The sequence below is a fragment of the Benincasa hispida genome, chromosome 9, assembly GCF_027475165.1.
Source record: "Benincasa hispida cultivar pf3 chromosome 9, pf3_genome.v1.1, whole genome shotgun sequence".
NCBI classification, from domain to species: Eukaryota; Viridiplantae; Streptophyta; class Magnoliopsida; order Cucurbitales; family Cucurbitaceae; genus Benincasa; species Benincasa hispida.
This window is the reverse complement of record NC_143486.1, coordinates 49,556,926-49,580,986: the sequence shown is the minus strand read 5'-3', so window position 1 is coordinate 49,580,986 and position 24,061 is coordinate 49,556,926. Positions and strand designations below refer to the sequence as shown.

The 24,061-nt window shown below is 35.3% G+C and overlaps 1 protein-coding gene and 1 pseudogene across 1 annotated transcript; both read right to left on the bottom strand.

The window, feature by feature from the left end:
* Positions 1 to 356: 356 nt before the first annotated feature.
* LOC120085351 (RmlC-like cupins superfamily protein) lies at positions 357 to 4,126 on the bottom strand. Its single transcript, XM_039041293.2, has 6 exons — positions 3,699 to 4,126; positions 3,271 to 3,320; positions 3,125 to 3,163; positions 2,984 to 3,012; positions 2,089 to 2,255; positions 357 to 969 (listed from the first exon to the last, which is right to left on the bottom strand). The coding sequence occupies exons 1-6, from the start codon at positions 3,812 to 3,814 to the stop codon at positions 465 to 467; spliced, it is 906 nt and encodes a 301-aa protein (XP_038897221.1). The 5' UTR covers positions 3,815 to 4,126; the 3' UTR covers positions 357 to 464.
* A 9,550-nt stretch (positions 4,127 to 13,676) lies between these two features.
* On the bottom strand, positions 13,677 to 17,712 carry LOC150033877 (uncharacterized; annotated as a pseudogene).
* Positions 17,713 to 24,061: the final 6,349 nt, after the last annotated feature.

Genomic DNA, 24,061 nt, shown 5'->3' with positions numbered 1-24,061 from the left:
TAAAATATTAAAAAACGACATCTAATTTTGATTATTTTTTTGTGAGGGACTAAATTGTTACAATTTTGAAAATACAATGGCTAAAATATTACATACTATAGTTCATGGACTAAATTGTTACAAAATTAAAAATATTGAGGCTAAACCGTTACAAATTAAAGTTTAGAGACTAAATTATTACTGACATTTAATAAATAAAAAAAATCATGTTTTTTTACATTGTGTTAATTGACATAAATTACATAGTTTTTTTATTTTTATATTATTTTTATTTTTTTTAAATTTTGTTTGGCTTCTCTTATCATTCTTTCCCATATGTAATTAGATTTGAAAGGGCTGAGTGGGAAAAAAGCAGCTTTAAAATGACAAATACAACTATTTTCATTAAATATTGATTAAGGGGAAAAGGATTGAACCTATGAACAATGATTTATGTTATGAGAAAAAATTAATAAAAAAACAAGTTAGAACCCAAGAGAAATTCCAGCTTCTGATCTCCAATGCCTTGCTTTCTCAAACCCATTTGTATAATTATCAAAATCATCAATTGTTTGGTCAATTTCTTCTTGAGTGTTCATCACAAATGGCCCAAATTGCACAACAGGCTCACTCAATGGTTCACCTCCTACCAAAATGAACCTGAGAGTCTTGCCTGACTTATTCCAGACCTCTAAACCATTCCCAAACCCGAGAAGAAGAAGGTTATGCGCTGTCGTCGATGTCGCCTTTGAGCTCCCAAAGACACCTTCACCTTCAAGAATGTACACGAATGCATTCCAAGACGATGGGGTCGGCTGCTGGAGATGAGCTTTTGGCTTGAGAGTGAAGTCCAAGTACATGGTTGGAGTTCTTGTGTAGATTGGTGATTTTACTCCCAATGCCTCACCAGCTATGACTTTCACTCTCACTCCATCTTTTGAAGCTTCTGGAATTCCCTTGCTTGAAACTTCTTGGTAGTTTGGCTCAATCCTAAGATTGGGAAAAAAATGAGAGAGAAACTGTTAAAAGAAGCTTGTGGGACAGCATAGTAATGAAACACAAGTCAAAAACAATCTAAGCTTCTCTCTCTATGTTTAGCTTTCTCATAAGATAGGTATGAAATGAAAGGAAAATTTCAAATAGATAATGATATTTGCATCATTTTCAATCGAAATGTCGAACATCATAATTACTCTTTCTGATATTTACACGACCCATACTCATTGATCCATTAAGAGACTCCTAGGTCCTTACTACTTGTGACATTAACGAAATTTACACGGTCCATACTCGTTATAATCCATTAAGAGACTCCTAAGTCCTTACTACTTGTGACATTAACAAACCATGTCTACTCTCAATGACATAAAAATTATGTGCCTGCAAGACAGTCCCGTGAATCGATTCGACCATTGAACTATTTTATGGGTCTACAAAGCTCTAACTCTATTTGGGATTACAAGTATTTTTAAAAGATTTAATGAACTAGAAGGAAAATTCAAGCTGAAGGGAAGAAACAAAAAGGTGATAACTGATAAGACAGCATAGCACAACAAATATTTTAGAAGATTCATTCACAAGCAAAAAGAAAAGGTTGTTGTTGAAGCTGATCTGCCACATACAAAGTGTGCTTCACTCAAAAGCACCTTTATAAGAAAAAGATCAATCATGAAATATCATGATGGTTGTTTGTGGAAAAAGCATTAACCATTTGGCTGTAAGTAAGGACTTGGAATGTTTGGAAATACCCTTCAATTCCCTAAATTCAAATCTCCATCCAAGGGAAAAACTTGCTAATTTAAAACTTGTGTTTTCTTGTTAAATAGTCATTGACCTTAACATTATATCAAATACTTTAACAATCCCCCTCACTTGTGGGTCTGGAAGTTTGTAGAAGACCTAAGAAGATACCATGTTAAATAATTAATTGACCTAAAAGCTTAAGCTTTATATCAACACACTAATACTGTCTCTTGGAGCTCGTTTTAGCTTTAATGAGGTATTACGTGAAGTACGCGAGTGTGGGCCATAAGTATACAAGGAGTGGGGCCATCGATACTCAGAGTTATAAAAATGAAGAAAAAAGGGTTAAAAAAGGATGGTTCTTACATTTTGTTCTTGGAAGAGAGGTTGATCCATAGTTGAAGGCCCTTTTGGGTACCTTGGGCTGCAGGCATTTCTGAATGTACAATTCCTCTACCTGCAGTCATCCATTGCAAGTCACCTGCACCTATTGTTCCCTTGTGGCCTTCAAAATCTTCATGTGTCACACTTCCCTGTGGACCCAAACAAGTAACAATCAATGGGTTTTGTCTACTTGCAAGACCCCACAACTAAAATACTTTAGAAAGACCCAATTTGTCATTTGTTTTTTAATGTACAAGTGACTAAATGAATTGTATAGCATCAAACAAACGTGTTCTTCACGACCTTAACATTTGTTTCAACGACTATTTTTCTTTGAAATGTATGACTTTTTTTTCCCCTTCTTGTTAGATGTTGTTTTCACATCTAATACTAAACGACAAGTTTGTAAATGGTCATTTTCAACTTAACAAGAATATTAACCTTTTTTTATACCGTGAGTGTTTGGATCAACTTGTGTAGATATTAAATCATAAGTAAGTGACCGCTTTAGCTTGAACTCATTTCTTTTAAGCCCAAGATCGAGCTACCTTATCATAATTTTATAAACTATTTAGAAAACAACAATCTCTAGGAAAAGCACCTAGTTTTTACATTGTGAACCGAAAGGCTTTTTCACCAAAGTTTTAGACAAAGATAAAAGCCCACTTGGTTTCTTGTTTCTTCCTACTTTTTAAGTTTAGTTATGTTGAAGAAAAAATAGGACTTCCAGTGGCATTTCTATGTTTAGCGCAGCATTTTCTAACAGTAGTTTTTTAAAATGAAATCCAAAAAATTGAAAATGTAACAACTACAAAGACATTCATCAAAATATCCTCAAGAAACTGTGTTTTGTGGTAAGATCATCAATTGGCCATACCTGCAACATGTAGGTCACTGTCTCAAATCCTGTTCCAACTCAAAAGAATTATAACAAAGTTAGTATAGTGTAATAATCTCAATCACCTAAAAAACAAAAGACCAATCAGAACACCAGCAATCAAACATCCAAATTCCAAACCTCTATGTGGATGATCTGGGAACCCAGCTGGGGCAGTAACTGCAAAGTTCAAGAAGCAAATACCATAAGAATTATGCATGTCATTTCCGACAACTCCATTCAATTTCAACACTAAAAACTAAGAAGAACAACAGAGAGAGACCCACCTGAAAATTCATCCAAAACCAGAAAAGGGTCAAAGTATTTCAGCTCAAACCTGTCAAAAACACCATTGAAATATTAAACTAAACAACCATAAGCCAAGAGGATCCTCTCCATGCACTAACTCAAATGCTGCATTCAAGGGATTCAAAAGAATTTGAAACAGAGACAAACTCATGATTTAATCTGAAAAAATTTCTAAACCCATCAAGTTCTTTTCTCTAACTTCTACTAACTAATTAAAATGGTACATTTAGGGGATCAAACAAAAAGAACTAGAAACATAGAGAGAGAAAGAGAGAGACCCATGATTCAAAATATAAACTAATTCAAATGGATCAAAACACAACAAAAAACTAGAAATGGAGAGAGATCCATGATTCAAATTACAAAAATCTCAAAACCCTTAAAAGTTTTCTCAACTTTTGATTACCTTCCAATGCTTCTTCTAACAATGGCGCCCAACCCTTCATGCTGGGGCCTAGCCAGAAACTTTCTAGCCACTAAACGAGGCTCTGTAATTACATTGTGGCTCTCTTTCTCAGGCATTTTTCTTCTTGAACTTGGAAACTTGGAATGCAAGATTAGAGGAAGATGAAATGAATTTATAAGGAATGGGAGAAGAGGAAATTGAAAAAACGGGAAGTCAAAGAGAGGGAAAAAAAAAGAAGTGGGTTGCCAAAGAAGACTCAAATGGGTTAAAATATGATATGAAAGGGCTGAATTTGATGAGAGATTTTTTTTTTATTTTTATTTTGGGGGTTTTCTTTGGCTCATGGGACTCTCTCTCCCCTTTGTTCACTGTTTGTAAGAACGTCATCTTGGCGTTGTGATGAGGTGTAGTGTGGAGCACTTAATCCTGTGCTTAATTTTGGTTAGAATATCGGGTTTTTTATTATTTGACTCAAAAGTTTCAATTTTTTTTTATTAGATTTGATTGAGTTTTGAATTTTGTCTTTGCTTTGTGAGATTTTTAAAAAATATTTAAAAAGCTGATAGGATCGACATTCATTTTAATAAATAAAAAGTGATATTGTGATTAATTTTTTTTAAGATTTATCGCAATCATGAAAATCTGAGAAAATTATTTGAATTAATTGATGAGACTTTAATTAAGATTAATGTTGTTGTATTAGATTTTTTTTAATAATTAAGTATTTTAAATATAAACAATATCTATATAATAAAAGAAAAATACTTAGTGCATCCTGTCAAATTGTTCGATCATAATTTATCATGTGATAAAATTTTCTTATTTCTTTCTTGAAATATTTTAATTATTTTTTAATATGAATGATAATAGTAGATGTATAAAGATGGATGCATTTTGGATGCATCCAAATATTATCCCTAAAAAATCAATGAAATTTGTTTGAATTAATTAATGGTTAGACACCATCTTACAAGCCACACAAATAATCTCTATTGTAACATAAAGTCATTCATGAGAATTTAATTGTGACTTTTTAAATTTAATTTTAATTATGATTTAATTGATATAATTAGTCATTTTTATCCATTATATTTATAAACTTAAATAATATTTAAAAATATAAATATTATTTAAGAGAGATTATAACTTTAACTTTATCTAAACTCACTTTGACACCTATACATTATAGCATAATTAAAGTATATATAATAATTTCATAATATTATAAAGTAACTATTTTATACTCAATCGGATTTAGATTCTCATCCGTCCATGTTTTTAATTAAAAACGTTCATTTTAACGAAATACTTTAATTTTTTAAAAAATAAAAAGATTATGAATGTAGACAATACAAATAATATATTGTTAATAGAGTAACAAGAAAATTAATCTTCTCAATAATAGAATCTTTCATGCTCAAATTTTTTTTAATCAAAATTTATTATGCTTGATATTTAAAAAATTCATATGATTATATATGTCATTTTATTCAATAGATCAATTACATTTATATGTTTAATTCTCATCCCATATTTATAATACAATACTCTTAAAAAAAATTGTTAAAAAATATGATACCACTTATCTTTTTAAATTTGAAGCTTATTGAAATTCAGCTGTATAAGAATAAAAAAAATCTTCAATATTTCAAAAATAAAATTAAAGATAAAGATGAACTTCAAGAACCAAATTAATTTAAAATATGAATAAGCATAAAGGATCATAAGTCATAACTATATTTTGACCACCAAATTATTTTATCATTAATCCCATTTTCAGACCTTTATGTCCCTGTTTGGTTGGTGGTAATGAAAAAGGAAAAAAAAATATAATAAATAAATAAATAAATCCTCTTTTTAGGTCCCATGTTTCAATCTTTTTCCCATGTGGATATATGCCTTGAAAAACCAATCCCCAAAATTCAAGTTAACTCAAGTGGTTGAATTTGATTTATCTTTAATTTATGATATTTAGTTGGCCTAGAAAAATTTCTCATTTGCTCATTTGCTTCTAGGCAATTCATAGGAAAATTCCCAATTCCCTTTTATTCTTTTTCTCCACCTTAAGTGAATGTTTTTTTTTTTTCAATAGAGCTTGCAATAAGGTAGTTCATACCCTTACGACGATGGAGGCCTAACTTTCTCACTTTTTTTTTTTTTTTTTTTTTTTGTGGTGTCTCTTCTCCGAATGAGGGATCAGAAGAGGTTTTTTAGGTTGGACGTTTTTCGGACAAGGTGTCCTTCGGTTTATCTGAGTACCTCATCCTTTTTTTAGTATTTCGCGTTTTAGTATTTTTTATTCTTAAAGAATCTCTTTTATTCAAATTCAAAACGAAATAAAATATTTACCCAAGAAGACTATCTCTGTATAGTTAGGGGTTATCCCAAACTTTTTTTTTTAAAAAAATTCTTTTACGACAAACTTTTTGGTAACTATTTTATTACTAATAGTTTTTTTTTTTTTCAAAATTAAGTTTATAACACCACTTCTACCTAAACTAAACTTAAATTAATGCAAGCTAAACTAAACTTTAGAGACAAAAGTGTTTTCTTTCTATCTCTCTCTCTTTTTTAACAAAAGCATGATTTATTGCTTTTTAACCTAGGGAGATTTTTTAGGCATTTTTTGTTTTAAAAATGATTTTTTATATGCTTTAAAAAATTAAAATAAAACCAAATATTAAAATCCAAAAGTAGTCTTCAATCATTCATTTTTGTTTTCCAAATTTGGTCTAAAACTCAAGTATGTTTGTTCACACGAGGTTTCCAGAGAAACGTGTTTCGTGGAGTTGAACTTGAGTTGGTGTTGATGTTGATGTTGATTTGATGCGATGTGGTTCGATCTCTAATACTTGATCCTCTGATTCTCTCTCAGTTGGGTGAATGTGCTTGACTTGAAGAAGAAAAGTGTCGAACGTTCTTGAAGTAGAAGTCTTGAAAGCTTGGAGTAGAAGTCTTGGAAGAGTCTTTGTGTCTTCAAGGGTCTTCTGTCTTATAGGAGTGCAGCTTCAGAAGTCTTGGGAGTCTTTTGATGAATTTTCTCTGGGCTCTCTGAATGTAGAAAACGTTGCCCCTACAAATGAAGAGAACTTCTCTATTTATAGAGTTCTCAGGCGGGCTTCGTGGCCTTGGTTGGTCCATGGGCTGGCCCTTGGACCCAATTAGTTGGTTTTGGGCCTGATCTGAAATTTGGATCAGATTCAACTTTTTTTTTTTTTTTTTTTTTTTTTTTTTTTTTTTTTTTTTAGTTTGGACTTTAAGTCCAAATAATAATATCAAATTGGGCCAATTTAATCTCATCTGATTCAACCGCATGATGTCATCGAAACTTGTCTTCAACTCAATTCAGGACATGTGTCAACTTCTAATTGGACCCAAATTTTATGATTTAGAAATCCGTCATTAATTTAGCAAACGACGTGGTGACTTGTGATTGGTCCAAAATTTTATCCTTCAACAAATGCCCCCTTTCGAGATTTATGCACGCTTACGGGTGGGTGAATCTCGAAAAAAAAATGAAGTTGTGATCGGAATTCAAATATGTTTGTTCTTGAATTTGACCTCAATTGATGTGTTAGTCAAACTATGAATTCAACACATAAGTTTAACTCGAATTTGGGATAAAATTTGGAATATAACCAAATTTTAACTTGATATTTTATTCATAATTCAATATCAAAGTTAACCATTTGAATTTTGATAAAATTTGGGATATGGCCAAATTTTAATTTGGAACGAATTTGACATCTATCTCAAACTTTAGATTGAAATTTGGAATAACATTTGAATTTAATTCCAATTTGACTGGAATATGAATTTGAACTTAAATGGAAGAAATTTTGGAGAGCCAAAGTATTGTAAGACAGCCTTACTAGCAAGATTCCCCTCATGAGCGAAATTCTCCTCATGAGCGAGATCAAGCTTTCCTAGCGATACTCACTTACCAGCGATACCAGTGATACCACTTACCAGCAATGCCAACGATACTCACTTACCAACGATGCCAGCGATACTAGCGATACTCACTTACCAGCGATGCCAGCGATACCACTTACCAGCGATACCAGTGATACTCACTTACCAGCGATGCCAACGATACCACTTACCAGCGATACCAACGATACTCACTTACTAGCGATGCCAGTGATGCCACTTACCAGCGATACCAACGATACTCACTTACCAGCGATGCCACTTACCAGCGATACCAATGATACTCACTTACTAACGATACCACTTACAAGCGATACCAGCCCAATTTCTAGCGAGATTTCCTTCTCCATATGAGCTGTTTGCTTGTTTTTCCCAAATAGTTGTCTGCTTATGCATAGATTCTCTTAAAATTTAAGCTCAAAATTCCTCGCTATTTAATCTGGAGATTCAAAACTTCATCGTTGCCCCCAATTCAAGCAGCTGCCTCAAATTCTTTTTAGCTAAAAACGTTTCGTAATTCATTTTACCACAACTTTGAAGATTTTGAACGACCGGATATCCTAAGGTTATCATTGAGGCAGCAAGTATTTTTAATTTGCTCGATAGAATCCAAAGCAATTAATCTTAACCCATTTCAGCTAAAATCGGGATTCCAAAACCCAACAACAAACATTTAGTTCAGATAACCCATGATCTTATCAAATTTCAACTAATTAGTAGAAAATCCCGTCCGAACTTAACTATTACTGGCAGGACACATGGTTTTCTTCATCTTGAAGTGTGATTTTTTTTATTCTTACGTCCTTTGCAGTTTGCACGCCGTTGCAAATCAGACTTTGATTGTTGTGGGGAGACAACCGCCTGTTCAGAACTGCCGTAGGAGGCTGTAAGTGAGAAGGAAAAAAAAAAAAGAGAGATGAGAAATTAGGGTTTCCCTTCTTTTTGTTTTCATATATATATATTTTTTCTCTTTTTTTCTTAATTTTTTTCTTTCCTTACTTTTTTTCTTCTTTTTTTTTTGCTTTTTTTTTTTTTTGCTTTTTTTTTTTTTTTTTTTTTTTTTTTACAATTTTCCTTTCTTTTCTTTCTTTCTTCTTTTATTTTTATTTTTTTTTCTTTTACTATCTTATTTTCCCCTTTTTTATTATTATTTTTATTTCACGATCTCCTTTTCTTTTTTGTTTTTTTTCTACTAACTTACCCCCCCTTGCTTTTTGTAGGAGTTGAAGCGTAACTTAAGAGAGCATAACCATTTTTTTTAAATCTCGCCAGCCGTCAGTAATTAGGGTGGGTTTTTTTCTCTCACGTCCGTGTGACCGACTCCTTGGTGTACATGTTCTTCCTCGTATTCGTGCATCCTGATTGTCGTGGGAAGGGCCCCGCAAAGGTTTACAACTCTCCCATTCGATCACCCTAGGGAGGATCCTCGAAAGGTTTGCCTTGTAGCACTGTTCATGCATCCTGATCGTCATGGGAAGGGCCCCGCAAATGCTTACAACTCTCACATTCGATCACCCTAGGGAGGATCCTCGAAAGGTTTGCCTCGGAGCACCGTTCATGCATCTTGGTCATCATGGGAGGGGCCCGCAAAGGCTTATAACTCTCTTATTTGATCACCCTAGGGAGGATCCTCGAAAGGTTTGCCTCATAGCACCGTTCATGCATCCTGATCGTCATGGGAGGGGCCCCGCAAAGGCTTACAACTCTTCTATTTGATCACCACAGGGAGGATCCTCGAAAGGTTCGCCTCATAGCATCGTTCGTGCATCCTGATCGTCATGGGAGGGGCCCTGCAAAGGCATACAACTTTCCCATTCGGTCACCCTTGGGCGGATCCTGGAAAGGTCTTCCTTATGCGCCGCTCGTGCATCCAGGTCATCATGGGAAGGGCCCTGAAAAGGCTTACAACTCTCCCGTTCGATCTTAGAAGAGTCTACTACGGATTCCCCAGTCCTTTTCTGTTAGCAAGTTGTCATGGAGGAAAGGGGTTTTATTTTTCTCTTTTTTTAATTTATTTTTTTTCTTTAAATGGTTGAAACTTATCCCTCATGTGATATTTTTTTTGCAGAACAATGGTTCACTTCACCGAGCACGGTTCATCTGATGAGAGGCATCTTGTGATTCTTAAAGACTGGAGTCATCTCATGAAGGAAGGACTTAGCCTTTCTGTAGCAAAATCATCAGCCGGTCCTTTCGCTGATCGTTGGCCAAGTCTAGACGACAACATGATCATTTCTAAATTGTCGATGGAAGTGCCCTTGACCCGAGGAGAATGTGCATGGATCCTGCGATCTTCTATTCACGAGGAGACCCCAAATCCCGATCGAGTGCTGACTCTTGGACGTCACATAATTGAGGGTCGGGTCCATTGGAGCGTCGTGACGAAAGTCCCTGGAGAATTCGGCTTCGTTGACTATTACTGAGAGTGGCTTAAGGTTGCAGTAGGTCAAAACGAGCGATTCCTTCGTGACATCAGTTTGCTTGGCGCAGTGACAGCCTCCTTGTACATGTATGATCGCAATGGTGACATAGTTCGAGCTTTCTGTGAAGCCTGGTGCTCTTCAACCAACACTCTCCATACTGCGGTGGGCGAAGCATCGAAGTGTGCTCGTCGAAGACGTGAGCTTAATTTTAAAAAGTTGTTTTGTTTTTGGAATTTGGCTAAGAGAACAACAATTATACTCAAGAAATATGTAAATTATCGTAAGAAATGGGAAAGAGTGAGCTTAATTTTCAAAAACCAAAAACAAAAAATGAAATGGTTACTAAACGAAGTCATAGGTACTAAAGTTGAACAATTAAAAATACTGAAACTAAAATAGAACAAAATGAAAATATAGGAATCAAAATATTATTTTGACCTAATAATTTAATACATGTGTAAAATTGAACTATGTACAAGAGGGTTGAAAAACAAAAGTACCATGCTATAATAAAGATGAAAGTTAAAATACCATTGTCAAAAGCCATCAAAAACTCATTTGAAACCAAATAACAATGCCTTTAAAAAAACCCAATAATAATATTGGAAGTATAAGTGTGAAAGTCAAAAGTATGTACTAAAAAGATATTTATATTTTTAAAAATTATTGCAATTAAATACGTCTATAGGGCATAAACCTTCTACTTTATTTTGCAATTTTATTTTTAATTCGTTTGTATTATTATTATTATTATTATTATTATTATTTTGTTTCTTTTCTTTACATGCCACTTTTTTTTGTTTTAATTACTTTCTTTTTTTCTTTTTCTTTTTCTTTTTTCATTTTTCACTTTACTAGTTTTTCACTTCACTTCATTATTTTCTACCATTATCAATCAACTATCTATTTGTAACAATTTTATAAGCAATATTTCCTAAATAATCGACATAAAATTGCAAAGCTAACATCTTAAACACAAAATTATTTATCATTTTCCCTTTAAATTTTGTTCGTGGTCGTTTAGCAATCACTGAAGCATTGAAGTGTGCTCGCCGAATAGTTTTTGTGGGACCTCTGGTTGCTTAGGGGCCTTCCGGTCAGAGGAAGCTTTTACGAGGAGGTGGTTCCTTCCCTCAAAAAGCTAACCGATCACTGCGACAAAGAGAGGTACTTGCCCAAGACATGTGAACACCTTTTTTAGGCGTATTTTTCGATAGTGTGCTCGTAGAGAGAAAATCGCACGACTCCCTTGAAGCATGATTCCTCAATTTCTATCAGCTTCTGGATCTCTTTTTGGTTCCTAGGGGCTCACAAATATGACAAGCCCGTTACACGGAAGCAAAAGAAAGCCTCTCGGTCTCGGTCCATGCAAAATCCTGATGGTTCGCAGATTGCATTTCGAGATTGCTCAAACAAGGAGAACATGCTATTTGCAGAGCTAGAGGTCGAAGACGAGTTGAAGGATAAAACTTATTTGGTCGCCTTTCTATCCTCTGGTTATGGCTTTTTGTATTTCCTCAGAAAGGAGGTTACCTTCGCCCCGGGGTCTTCAGAATAGCTAGTTTGATGGCTCACGGGATTATTTATAGTCTCGCCGTTCTGGTCTTGACCAACATCTATCATGGCCTCAGGTTGATAGCAGAGGCTTTGAACCTGATCGGGCGCATGGACTTTCACTTTCCCATGCATTATGTCCATAGTTGGTTGGCCCATTACTTCAACACGCATTACCCCGTTCCTACAGCTGTTCGAGGTCCCAAGATGGCCTGCTTTTCTGGCAAAGGTGGCTTGATTTACTTTGACAAGTACGAGGCACAAGAATTGATCCATTGCAGTGCCAGTATTCAGTGGCATGCAAGCATTCTGAACAAGAGTAGGCATGAATGCCTAACTGACGATAGAGACCTGTCTTTTCTGAAGTCCAGTTATTTCTCCAGCATGCAGTCAGGCTACATATCCTCCCAGTGTGGGAATGTTCGAACTATAGAGTCATATAGTCCCTTTCATTTTGGTCGACAGTTCGGCTTCCATCAAGACATTTCGAATGATATAGGGGGAATACCTCCTGCCCTTATGCCGAAGAACATTTTACATTACTGGAGAGTATGCACGAGACGCATGCCCTCATCTCAGGTATTCTTGCCGGCTCGTACATTGGATCCGCACACTCATGTTACCCCACAGTTCAAGGATTGGTGGTTAACAAATCACGGGAACTACTTCGAAGGGAATTGTCATTTGTTAGTGACTAGTGCTATTCCTCCCCCAGCGCCGCCGAGATTACCCAAAGATAGAGGGATCAACCATGGGGGGAAGCAACTTCGCCTGACTGAGGAGGTGGTGGCAATCGCATAAAAAGACGCTTCCAAACCGGAGTCATAGTAGTACCGGTGATCTTTGTTGGAAGCGACCCTCCAAAAAGCACAGGGCCTCGGATGCCGATTTTCTTGGGAGGGTTAATGATCTGGTGGCTTCTAACGCTCTCAACCTACTGGTATGTCGTCCTTTTATATATATATATAAGTCCTCTCGTCTCGTCTCCCTTTTTTTTTTAAACTATATGGTTTACATTTAGTCTCCCCTTCTGCAGTCACCCCTGAACCTCTCTCTTCAAGGACTTGAAGCCTCACGAAGAGAAGAATCTTTGGTGGGCCCTTTTGCCATTAACTCAGCCGTTGAGGTCGTTGGTACCTCCGAAGTGCTGCCAGTGGATCCCGTGCTAAGGTTCTATCCAATGCGTGCTATCCTCAGTGACATCCCTCATATCAAGGAGGCGGTGGTCGTCGGGAACATTGAGGCTTCAGATTTCATGCCAAGGAAACTAATTCCCCTTTGTTGCCTGTGGCAGGAAGGGTTCTCCAACCCGGAGAAGCGTCGAGGGTCTTGGCAAGTCTAAGTGATAGTAAGTTCTCGAGGCAAGTAGATAGGGTACCACCCCCGATCGTCCCCGAGATTTCCGAGTTATGTGCTGCCACCATAGTTTCCGACGTTCGACGCCATGCAGCCTCGACCATGTGGGAGACTATGCATAAGAAGATCATGCATACTTCTTTTGAGAAGGTTCTTAGTCTGGAGAAAGAAACACATGAGATATTCCGAGCCATTTCCGACATTTATGGTGCCAACCTCCCTCCTCTAAAAAAACTCGTCGATATGTACTTTCGAAACGTGGAGAAGTACAATCAGTTTCAGTTATCCTATTCCTCTCAGTTAACTAAAAAAAGTAAGGAGCAACGTCTGAAGGAGGCAAAGTCTGATCTGGAGAAGATATTGTACGATGAGAGTAGTGTTTTTGCTAAACGAAAGGCGCTACTTGAACGTGACTCTCAGGCCTTACAAAAGGAAGAGACACTACTAGCCAGATTGGAGGCCATCAGGGCCGAATGGACCGAAATATCGCTACTGATTTCTGAGAGCGAAGGCGTTTTGACTCGGCATAAGCTTGAGGCCTTGGAGATGCGGGGGGCGACAAACAAGATCGAGACCGCCCCAGTCCTTTCTAACAAGGATGTCAAAGCTTTGGATGTCCTACGCCATGTGTTGGAAGCCATGCAGCATGAGCTGGGGAACTACCACTGGGTACCTTGACTTGATGTTGCTCGTCTTAGGATTAGGCGTACTCTTAGGCATAGCTACTGGATTCGACTATTGTAGTGCTGAAATATCTTAAATGGAAGTTTTTTTTTTGTCATTTTCTCAGTGATGTTCTCTGGCGCCTTGTAGCCTCCTTTAAATTTCTGCTTCTCTTATTTGTTTATTTACCTATATATATATATATATCTTCATCACGTGACTAAACTTAAATTTCTTTAAGCTACCTACGTACCCTTTATAATAACAGGGATCAAGTCGTAACGTAGTTTCGTACAAAGTTTGTTTTTTTTTTTTGGGGGCCGTTCACATTTTAAGTTCATGCGGTCTAGGAACATCATGCAGTTTAGGCTTTTGCGATGAGGAGCTTCTTTATTTAAATTTTAGAAGCTCTTATTTCATCATGGTTTTGATCATCCTCTTCATTTGTAGGATTCGTCAATATGATGAGTTTTGGCTTCACTATCAAAGAACCTTCTGTACTTATGTCAATAGAAAATTTCCTCTTCATGTGTGAAGGGACACAACTGTGAATCTTTTCGTCGTTGTTTTCTTCATGGAATGACGTTGGCTTCAAAATTTTCATCCTTTCTTTACGTTGATCGCTTGTTGTCTTGAGATGATCAAAAGCAGATGCTGAAGGTTGATCTTTCTTTGATGTGGATATACTTAGCCTTTTGAAGGCTGAAGTTCGAGCAGAAGTAGTCGTTGAACATTGGTCTTCTTCTTCTATCGTGGCCATACTCAATCTTTGAAAGACTGAAGATCGAGCACTTGAAGGCTTAATACGATCGAAGACAGAAGTTCTTTGCTTCATTTCCTCTGAGTTGTTGACTTCTTCGACAGTTATATGATTGTTGTCGACTTCCACTATGTTGATAGTATGACATGCAATAACTTTTGATACTTTCTCTGGATGATTATTGAGAAAGCTTATTGGGAGAAATTCTGTCGAAGTTATCGGCCGTCGGAATTGAGGAAAGTTCTTGTCTTCTTTCTTAGTAGGCTTAGGCTTCCGTGTCATCTTTTTACCTTTCTTTTTATGAGTCTTGTTCCTTCTTCTATAGCTTCGATAGGAACGCGACTCTTTTTGGGTGGAGTTCATCTGTCTTCTTTTTCGACGAGTCACGACTATCCAACCTTCGTTGTCCTCTCCAACGAGCTCATCTTTCTTTTTGGAATTTTCTGTTTGAATCTCTTGCTGGAACCAAACGACTATAGGCTCGAAGGCTCCAAACTGGATCAGGCTTTGTCTTTGAGCATGGGACACAGACAGTGTTGGGACACTTGAAGTTGCCGCTACTGTAGCGTGATTTGTCTGAGCTATTTCATCCAAATCTAACTCAATCTTATTTTCACGAGCCAACTTCAGAATTCGTTCCTTCAGCACGAAGCACCTTTCAACTGGGTGACTAACGACCAGATGATACTTGCAGTAGTTAGGATCATCTATTTTTCCTCCTTGTTCCAGCCGCTTGCATTCCGGCAGCTGAATAAGTTTCTTCTCTAGCAGTTGCTCCAACATATCTGCCACATCAGAGTCAGGGAATGGATAAACCTTCTCTTGTCGTTCTTTAGGTGTTGAATGACGCTTCTTGCCCTCATTGTGCCTTCTTTCAAATTTTGTTTGTTTTCCTTTGGAGGAAAATTTCAGCGGGGTCACATGAACGACCATAGATTCTTTTCTGGCATTACCCATGATCTTTTCAGTGCCCTTGGCATCATTTTTGTATTTTCTCCCTTTAGAGACTAGGAAATCTTTAGTTCCCCTATTGGTAATGCTCATCTCCATATCATGAGCGCGTGTTTCTAACTCCTCAAACGTACGAGGTTTTATCCCTTGTAGGATGTAGAGAAGCTCCCAGTGTATGCCTTGAGTGCACATCTCCACTGCAGATAATTCAGTAAGTTTATCTTTGCAATCCAGACTTAAAGCTCTTCATCGGTTGATGTAATCGATGACTGTCTCTCCCTTCCACTGTTTGGTGTTTGCCAGCTCCATCATGCTAACAATACACCTTGTACTGTAGAAGCGGTTCAGGAATTCCCTTTCTAGTTGTTCCCAACTGTCAAATCACTTCTAGCTCCAAATCAGTATACCAATCGAAAACATTTCCTTTCAAGGTACGGACGAACTTCTTGACTAGCTGGGCTCCTCTGGTTCCTGTATTTTCACAGGTTTCAGTGAAGTGTGCAACATGTTGTTTTGGATTGCCCTTTCCATCGAACTGTTGGAACTTTGGAGGATGATACCCAGATGGCATTCTCAGGTTGTCGATTCTCTTGGTGTATGGCTTGGAGTACATAAAGGAGGTTTGCAACGGTCCTTCGTACTGAGCTATTATGGAGTTTGTGATTATATCCTGGAGCTGTTAAACTGACAGGGAGGCAATAGAGGTGGATTGTGGTGGCTGACTTTCCTGCAAGACAGTCTTTCCTTTGTCATTGGCTTTTGTAGCTGGGGATTGACTTGATTCAGCAATATCTTGAGCCAGTATCTGATCTCTTAAAGCAGCGATTTCATGATCTCGCTCCTCTATAGCCTTCATTAAGAGATTTATCTTTACCTCCATCTCTGCCATGGTCGACTCAGTCGTTACGTCAGTCATCATGACAGACACTACACCAAAATGTGATTCTTTCTCTGATAGATCAGTAACAGAAGCATAGTTTTCAAACAAGGGATTTTCTCTGATGAAGATCCCGCCTTTAGGAAATTCCATCAGCTGGCCCCAGATTTCCTCCGTGATGACAAAGCTTATGTAAGTGTTGCTTGCGACGGTAGCTTTGGATGCAACTTTCTTTGGTGCAATTTATAGATTTCTTGACTCAGATGACGAGAGAGAGATGGGAGGTAGAGAGGTCCCACCGGGCGTGCCAATTTGTTCACACGAGGTTGAACTTGTTTTGTGGAGTTGAACTTGAGTTGGTGTTGATGTTGAAGTTGATTTGATGCGATGTAGTTCGATCTCTAATACTTGATCCTTTGATTCTCTCTCAGATGGGTGAATGTGCTTGACTTGAAGAAGAAGAGCGCTGAACGTTCTTAAAGTAGAAGTCTTGGAAGCTTGAAGTAGAAGTCTTGAAAGCTTGGAGTAGAAGTCTTGGAAGAGTCTTTGTGTCTTCAAGGGTCTTCTCTCTGGGCTCTCTGAATATAGAAAATGTTGCCCCTACAAATGAAGAGAACTTCTCTATTTATAGAGTTCTCAGGCGGGCTTCGTGGGCTTGGTTGGTCCATAGGCCTGGCCCTTGGGCCCAATTAGTTGGTTTTGGGCTTGATCTGAAATTTGGATCCAATTCAACTTCTTTTTTTTTTTTTTTTTTTTTTTTTTTTTTTTTTGTAGTTTGGACTTTAAATCCAAATAATAATATCAAATTGGGCCAATTTAATCTCATCTGATTCAAACGCGTGACATCATCGAAACTTGTCTTCAACTCAATTCGGGACATGTGTCAACTTCTAATTGGACCAAATTTTATGATTTAGAAATCCGTCATTAATTTAGCAAACGACGTGTCAACTTGTGATTGATCCAAAATTTTATCCTTCAACAATGTTCTCAAGTGCTTAAGAGTGATTTTAAAATGGCTAAAATTTTTTTTGTTATGTTTAAAATCACTCCGAAATACACATTTAGAGTATGTTAGAAATACATTTTCAAATGATTGATTTAAAATTTAAGTCATTTCAAAAGAAATTAAAGTGTTTGGCAACTACTCAAAATGAATTTTGAAAACATGAGTTTTGGTTTAGGATAAACACTTGAAACCAACTTTCAGATAAATAAATTTTGAGTATTTAATGGTTAATCTCTCATTAATTTGTATGAGAAACTCAAACCACTACGTCCGACGACCGCCTACGACCCAAATCCGACCGTTAGACTGCTTGATGGCCAACTTTCGGCCACCACCTCCACACGACCGCCACTAACCAACTTTTGGCCACCACCTTCGACAACCACTGTTGTCCAACTACTGACACCACCTCCCCTCGCCCACCTTCCGACCACCACCAGCAAGCTCCAATAACCACTGCGAAAAATTCTTTTATAGTAATTTGACATTAATAAAAACATTTTTAGTAGATAACAAACCAAACAAACTTGCATATAAAAAACACTTTTGAGAAAGAGTTCCCAAAGTATGTGTATTTTTTTAAAAGAGTTTTTATTAAAAATGCTTAAATGAAATGAACTTTTGAAAAATATTTTTTCTCTAAGTCATTCCGATTAGACCCTTAATCACTCAAAATCAACTCAATGTTTAATTTTAGTTTAATACTTTTCTTGGTCGAGTTGAGTTACTTTAATTATAAATGATTATGCATTGTGTTAGAGATGTTGTGTTGACAATGCATATGTTGTATCAGAAAAATGATTGTTTTTAGAAATGTTGATCCTGTAAAATATATTTTTCTTATTTGGAAAATGATATCTACAGTCTTTTTGTAGATTTCTTACCTTACATGAATGCGTATATTTTGGGAACTAGGGTCACTCTCTTGATTTTTTTATGTGCATATTTAAAGATTTGTGATTGATGATTAAAGGTTATCCTTTTCATGAGAATTACGAGTTTCATTATCTTGTAAAAAATTTCACTTCACAAGTGTATGTGTCAATCTTTGAAGAAACGAAGGTTGTGTTATTGTAAGTTTGGAGGTTTACTCTATGTCGTATCAATTTGTTCCTTAACATCTTTGTCGCAACATCATCGTAAATCGGAGCGACCAACATATTTCCCAAGAGTCCTCTTTCAAGGTGAAAGGCTTGGAGTCACTACCAATCATTTTAAGGTGTGATTGATCATCCGTTAAAAAAAATAAAAATAAAAACGGTCTACATTTTCAAAGATGGATTCAGGGGTTATTGAGTGTAGGAAAGGTATTAGCACCCTACAACACCCGTTTTATAAAAACATTTTATTCTTTTATCCAAAATTGTAATGAAAATTAATAAAACGAAAACTTGTGAGAATTGAATAGTTAAACAATTTCCAAATAGAGGTATTCCCTTACGGTCAACTTAAATATCTTGGCTTAGACAAAATTATTAGCTTAGTCAATTATATTTGAAATGTATTTGGTAAAAAAAATGTCTCATTAGGTTCCACAATTTTAAGAATAAAGTATAGTTGAATTTCATGAGTAACAATATATGTTAATTTGTATTTGGATTCACTTATGAAATATTGACCTTTAGAGTTTAGGCATTCGGCAACATCAACTCTATAATAGGATTGTGAAAATATCTCATGTAAACTAATTCACATTTTAGAAAAATGTGAGTTTATAATTATGAGTGGCGCAAGCCATTCAAAAGAAACGTTTAAAATTCATTTGAAATTTTGAAATTTAAAACTAGCTAAAGTTTTATTTTGGAAACTGAATCAATGCTAATTTAAAACTTATCTAGGAATCCAAAACATAAGGAAGCTTGAACAAAAACAATTCTTAGACTAAATCCCAATAAGATATACTTAAAAAATTTAAGTTCAAGTAAGTTCATATTTAAAGTTTTAAATTAAAGCAATTTGGAATACTATTAAGAATCTCCAAAACTACCAATTGAATAGAATCATATTTAACAATGTTAAATTAGAATCTATATTCAACTTTAAAGTAAAAGTTTTATTTAAATGTTTTAAAGAAATTTTAAACTATAATCTATGTTCAAAACTAAATTATGTAATGGAGATTTCGTAGAAGATCCAAAATCAATCTAATGGATTGAGAGATTAAGAACCTCATAGTTAGTAAAAAAAACGGTCTTTAAGAAGTGCAAAAAGGGGAGGGGGGGGGGAGTGGGGGATGAGCAAAATAAATAAATATTAAATATAAATATATAAATAAAAAAATAAAAAAATGGTAAGATTGAATGGAAAGAATGAGCAAAATAAATAGTAAAATTAATATAAATATAAATAAAAAAGAAAAAAGAAAGGTGAAAATCGAGAAGATAGGAAGAGGAAAAAAAAACATGTTTACAAAAAACCAAGTAGGGCCCACCACATTTTAAAAAAAATAATATTGAAAGAAGTGGGATCCACTATATTTATTAGATAAAATAGTAATATGAAAGTAAGTGGGATGACTATATTTATTGAATACAAAAAAATTGGATAATGAGAAGATCCACACATTTATTAAATATCCTCTTCTCTCCCCCTCTTCCTTCTTTCTTACCAATTTCTTCTTCTCTTCTTCCATTTTTCTACCTTTATTTTGTAGATGATAGTAGTCGTTGTGGGTCTCCATCAGAAGTTGCAATAATCTGTCGGAATGGAGGTCTGCCTATCGTCGGAGTTGTCGTTCACCGGATTGGTGCTCGTCAGAATACTTCTTTTCCTTTTCTCTCCTCTTCTATACTTTTCAATCTATTCTCACTTAATCTCAATATATTTCTTTCCTTCTTCCATTTGTCTTCAATCTTTTCGTTCTTCCTATTTTATTTTTTCTTCCCCTTCTTCCTTCTATATTTGTTTCTTTCTTCCCTTCTAACATTGTGATCAATTTATATGACAAGCAAGGTGGGGGCGTTATTATTTTTATTTTATTATTATTATTATTATTATTATTATTATTATTATTTGTAGATTCAATAGGAGAGAACAAGGGAAAAAAGAATGTTAGGAGGAAGAAGAGGGAGTTGTTGAAGAATGATTAAGAGAGAAGAAAAAAACAATAAAATAATAATAATAATAATAATAATAATAATAATAAACAAAAGAATAAAAATAAAAATAAGTTAGAAAATAAAAGTAGTCAATAATAATAATAATAAAACGAAATAACTTTGAATAAAAACAAACACGCAAGTGACCTAAAAATAAATTAAATTAAGTGAAAAATTAACTTAAAAATAATTAAGAAAAATATGAAAAAGAGGGAAAAAAAACATAATAATAGTAATAATAATAAACACTGGACCAAAAACAGTATTTACAGTTTGCCCCCTTTGTGTATCCTTGAAGGATTGAAAGGGTAGACAAAGGAAAAAATAGTATTGGGAAGGCGAATATTTAATTTTAAAATCACATAGAATTCTAAAAGATGCCCAAATCGTCCAACCTTGAAATGGACTAAATTAAAAAAAAATATGAAAAGCAAACGGACCTAACTCGACCAGACTTCGACCTTAACTAAATAGCAAGGTTTGATTTAACCAACAGTAAAAAAATGGAATTGACTCGATCAGACTTCGAACTCAAATTGGGTTCAAATTAATAAATATGAAAAGCAAACAGACCTGACTCGACCAGGTTTCGACTTGGACTAAGTAACAAGGTTCAATTTAACCAATAAAACGGACCTGACTTGACCAAGCTTCGACCTCAACTAAATAGCAAAGTCGATTTAACCAACAGTAAAATAAACGAAATTGACTTGATCAAGCATCAAACTCCAATCTTAAATTTGGTTCAAATTAATAAATATGGAAAGTAAAAGGACCTAACTCGACCAGGCTTCGACATGGACTAAGTAACAGGGTTCGATTTAACCAACAATAAAATAAATGGACCTAACTTGACTAGGCTTCGACCTTAACTAAAGAGCAAGGTTCAATTTAACCAACAGTAAAATACACGAACCTGACTTGACCAGGTTTCGACCTCAACTAAATAGCAAGATTCGATTTATCCAACAGTAAAAACTCGAAATGCTTTTATGGATGACAAATGCTTGAATGCACGAGGTGAGTGTAACATTTTATATTATTTCTTATTAAAAAAAAGCGATAGCTCGATCACCATCTTTACTTCTCATTTCTCCAGAAATTTGAGCTGAATCTAGCAGCTTGATCTTCACAACACTATTTGTGTGGCATTATAAATAAAATGGCTTTGCCCCACTTTCAACTTTATGATGTTTTAATACTTTTTTCGAAATAGTAAGCTATCACAATTGTTTTGATTATCAATATAATTATTTGGGCAATGTCAACATTCTCAATTTAAAGAAGAAGTAAAGGACAATTTATTTCATAAATAGCATCTTATTAGGACCAAAGTCGAAAATATACATCAAAGTTGAAAAATGAGAATGAAAAAGAAATGCAATCCTCTTAGATACTCACTGAAAGTTTGCCTTCTGAAATTTAAGCATAGTACTTTCACACATGATCTCTAAATTTACTAGATTAGGTAGTATATTACCATCCATATTTGTCAAGATTAGGACTCCTCTAGAAAAGGCATTTTCTACTACGTATGATCCTTCGTAATTTGGAGTCCCTTTTCCTCGATGATCCTTTTGAAACGGGAGAATTTGCCTTAAAACTAGATCTCCTTCTCTAAAAACTTTGAGACATACCTTTTTGTCATAAGCTTTCCCCATCCTTCTTTGATAAAACTGACCTTTGCATAATGCTGTTAATCTTTTTTCTTCCACAAAATTCAATTGTTCGTGGCGATTTTGGACCCACTCTGCTCCTTTTAATTTAGCTTCCATAAGAACTCGTAACAACAGAATAATTTCCATGTAGTGCAAAGGGAAGCATTTCATGCCAATCCTTGTATATTACTGTCCTCTTTTGCACAATTTTTTTTTTTTTTTATATTCTTGTTAGCAACATCCACTACCCCATTCATTTTTTTGCCTATAGGGGGTTGAATTAAGATGTTTGATCTTGAATTGTTCACACAACTCCTACATTGATTTGTTGTTCAGATTTCGGGTATTATTAGACACTATAGTTTCAGAAAGACCATAACGTCAGATAATCTCTCTTTTTATTATTGGAAAACAGAAACATGCAGCGGAAAAAAATAGGATCATTAAGCATTCTAATTCATTAATTTTTATATCAAAATAAGCATGTTCATAGAGAATTAAGAGGGTTTCAACACATACATTTGAAGAACCTCTTGAATCTTGATCTTTAACTGCAATCTCCTTTTCCTTTGGTTGTGAACCACCACAAGATCTTCCCTACTATTCTCTTGGAGTCTTAGATGAGTTATGAGACTCAAAACAAGCTTGAATTAGGAAAAAATGGAGAGGAGGTCACTAGTTTACAAAGGTTGAAGACCTTCTTCAACCTTTAGAATTTCTCAGCAAATTCAGTCAATTGCAGTAGCTTTTCCACTCAATCAAGAGTGATTTTTTTACATGACTCTCATGCAAAACTGATCACTTCAAGTGATTCCAGCTATCCCTTGAATTTGGTAGTGGAATTGTGTGTAAGAAGGTGACTACCTTCTTACTTGAAAGTGGGAAAATCCCACATCTGGATTTTTCCATTCAATTTCCCTTTTTTTCTTTAATTTTAAAATTTATTTTCAAAACCAAATATCATTTTCAGTTCTTAATTTTATAATTAAAACTGAAAAATTTATTAATTTTACAAAAATTAATTCAAAATTAATTTTTCTAATAAAATTAATAATTAATAATTAATAAACAATTTAATTAATTTAATATCAAATATTAAATTAATTAATCACCAATTCTACTATCAAGAATCCCTATTCATGAAATTAATATTTAAATCATATTTAAATATTAATTGATTCTCTATTTCAGTTTAATTCCAAAACTAAACGTGTAATTATATCACATATAATTTAATTCGAATTTGAACGTTTCAAATCAATTTATCACGCTATTCTAAGGCTTATCCATTTGTGAGCTAGTTGGGGGACCTAATGGATCTACAGATCATGGGCTTCAACGATCCAAGATTAATTGGCTAAACTCTTTACACCGAATTAACCCCCATTCGTTAACTACCGGGTCACTCCACTAAAACTCAGGTGTTGCATTTCTCTCATTGTAGATATATTGTATCCCCTTGATATAACCATAGTTAGTAAGTTAACCCTTCACAGGTTGTTCATAATAACGGCTAGGTCAAAAGGTTATTTTACTCTCGAGATTACCTCTTATTCCTTAAGTCCCACTGATTCTCTAATGAACAATTGGTTTGTGATTCGATCATCAAACTGAGCCCTCTCGGGCCAATGAGAGGGTGGGGCCCCTTGTTTAAGACCCAGAGTCAGCACTTAAGGGAACAACCTCTCTACTATCCCTAAAAGTGGGTAGGAGGAAATTCCGTCTTACACCCTATGTTCCTAGCTATCTACTCGATCTTACCCCTAAAATGGGAGGCTTATTGAGCCAGCGCTGTTGAGCCAACCCAATAAACAGGAGTTTATAGTTAGCTCAAGATTAAGGTCAAGTTACCTAGGTCATCGTTGTGAATAGTCAGTCTTAAACAGTAAACAATGTTTTAAAGTAAGAGTGACTTATTTCTTGGTCCGATCTTGCGCAAACTCATTGCACAGGATGCCCCCACTCCGCATGTCACTACATGTACGAATCAGGATCACTTCGTCTGTAGTACTTTACAACTCTTTGAACAACTATAGAGTGGGCCGCATCCGATAGTGTTACCAAAATAAGACACCCAATCT

Coding starts and splice junctions, on each gene's coding strand:
- LOC120085351 (XM_039041293.2), bottom strand. CDS start 3,814: ATGCCTGAGAAAGAGAGCCACAATGTAATTACAGAGCCTCGTTTAGTG. Junction 3,164..3,270: donor GGTTTTGGATGAATTTTCAG/GTGGGTCTCTCT, acceptor TGAACTTTGCAG/TTACTGCCCCAGCTGGGTTC. Junction 970..2,088: donor CTCTCTTCCAAGAACAAAAT/GTAAGAACCATC, acceptor TCCCAATCTTAG/GATTGAGCCAAACTACCAAG.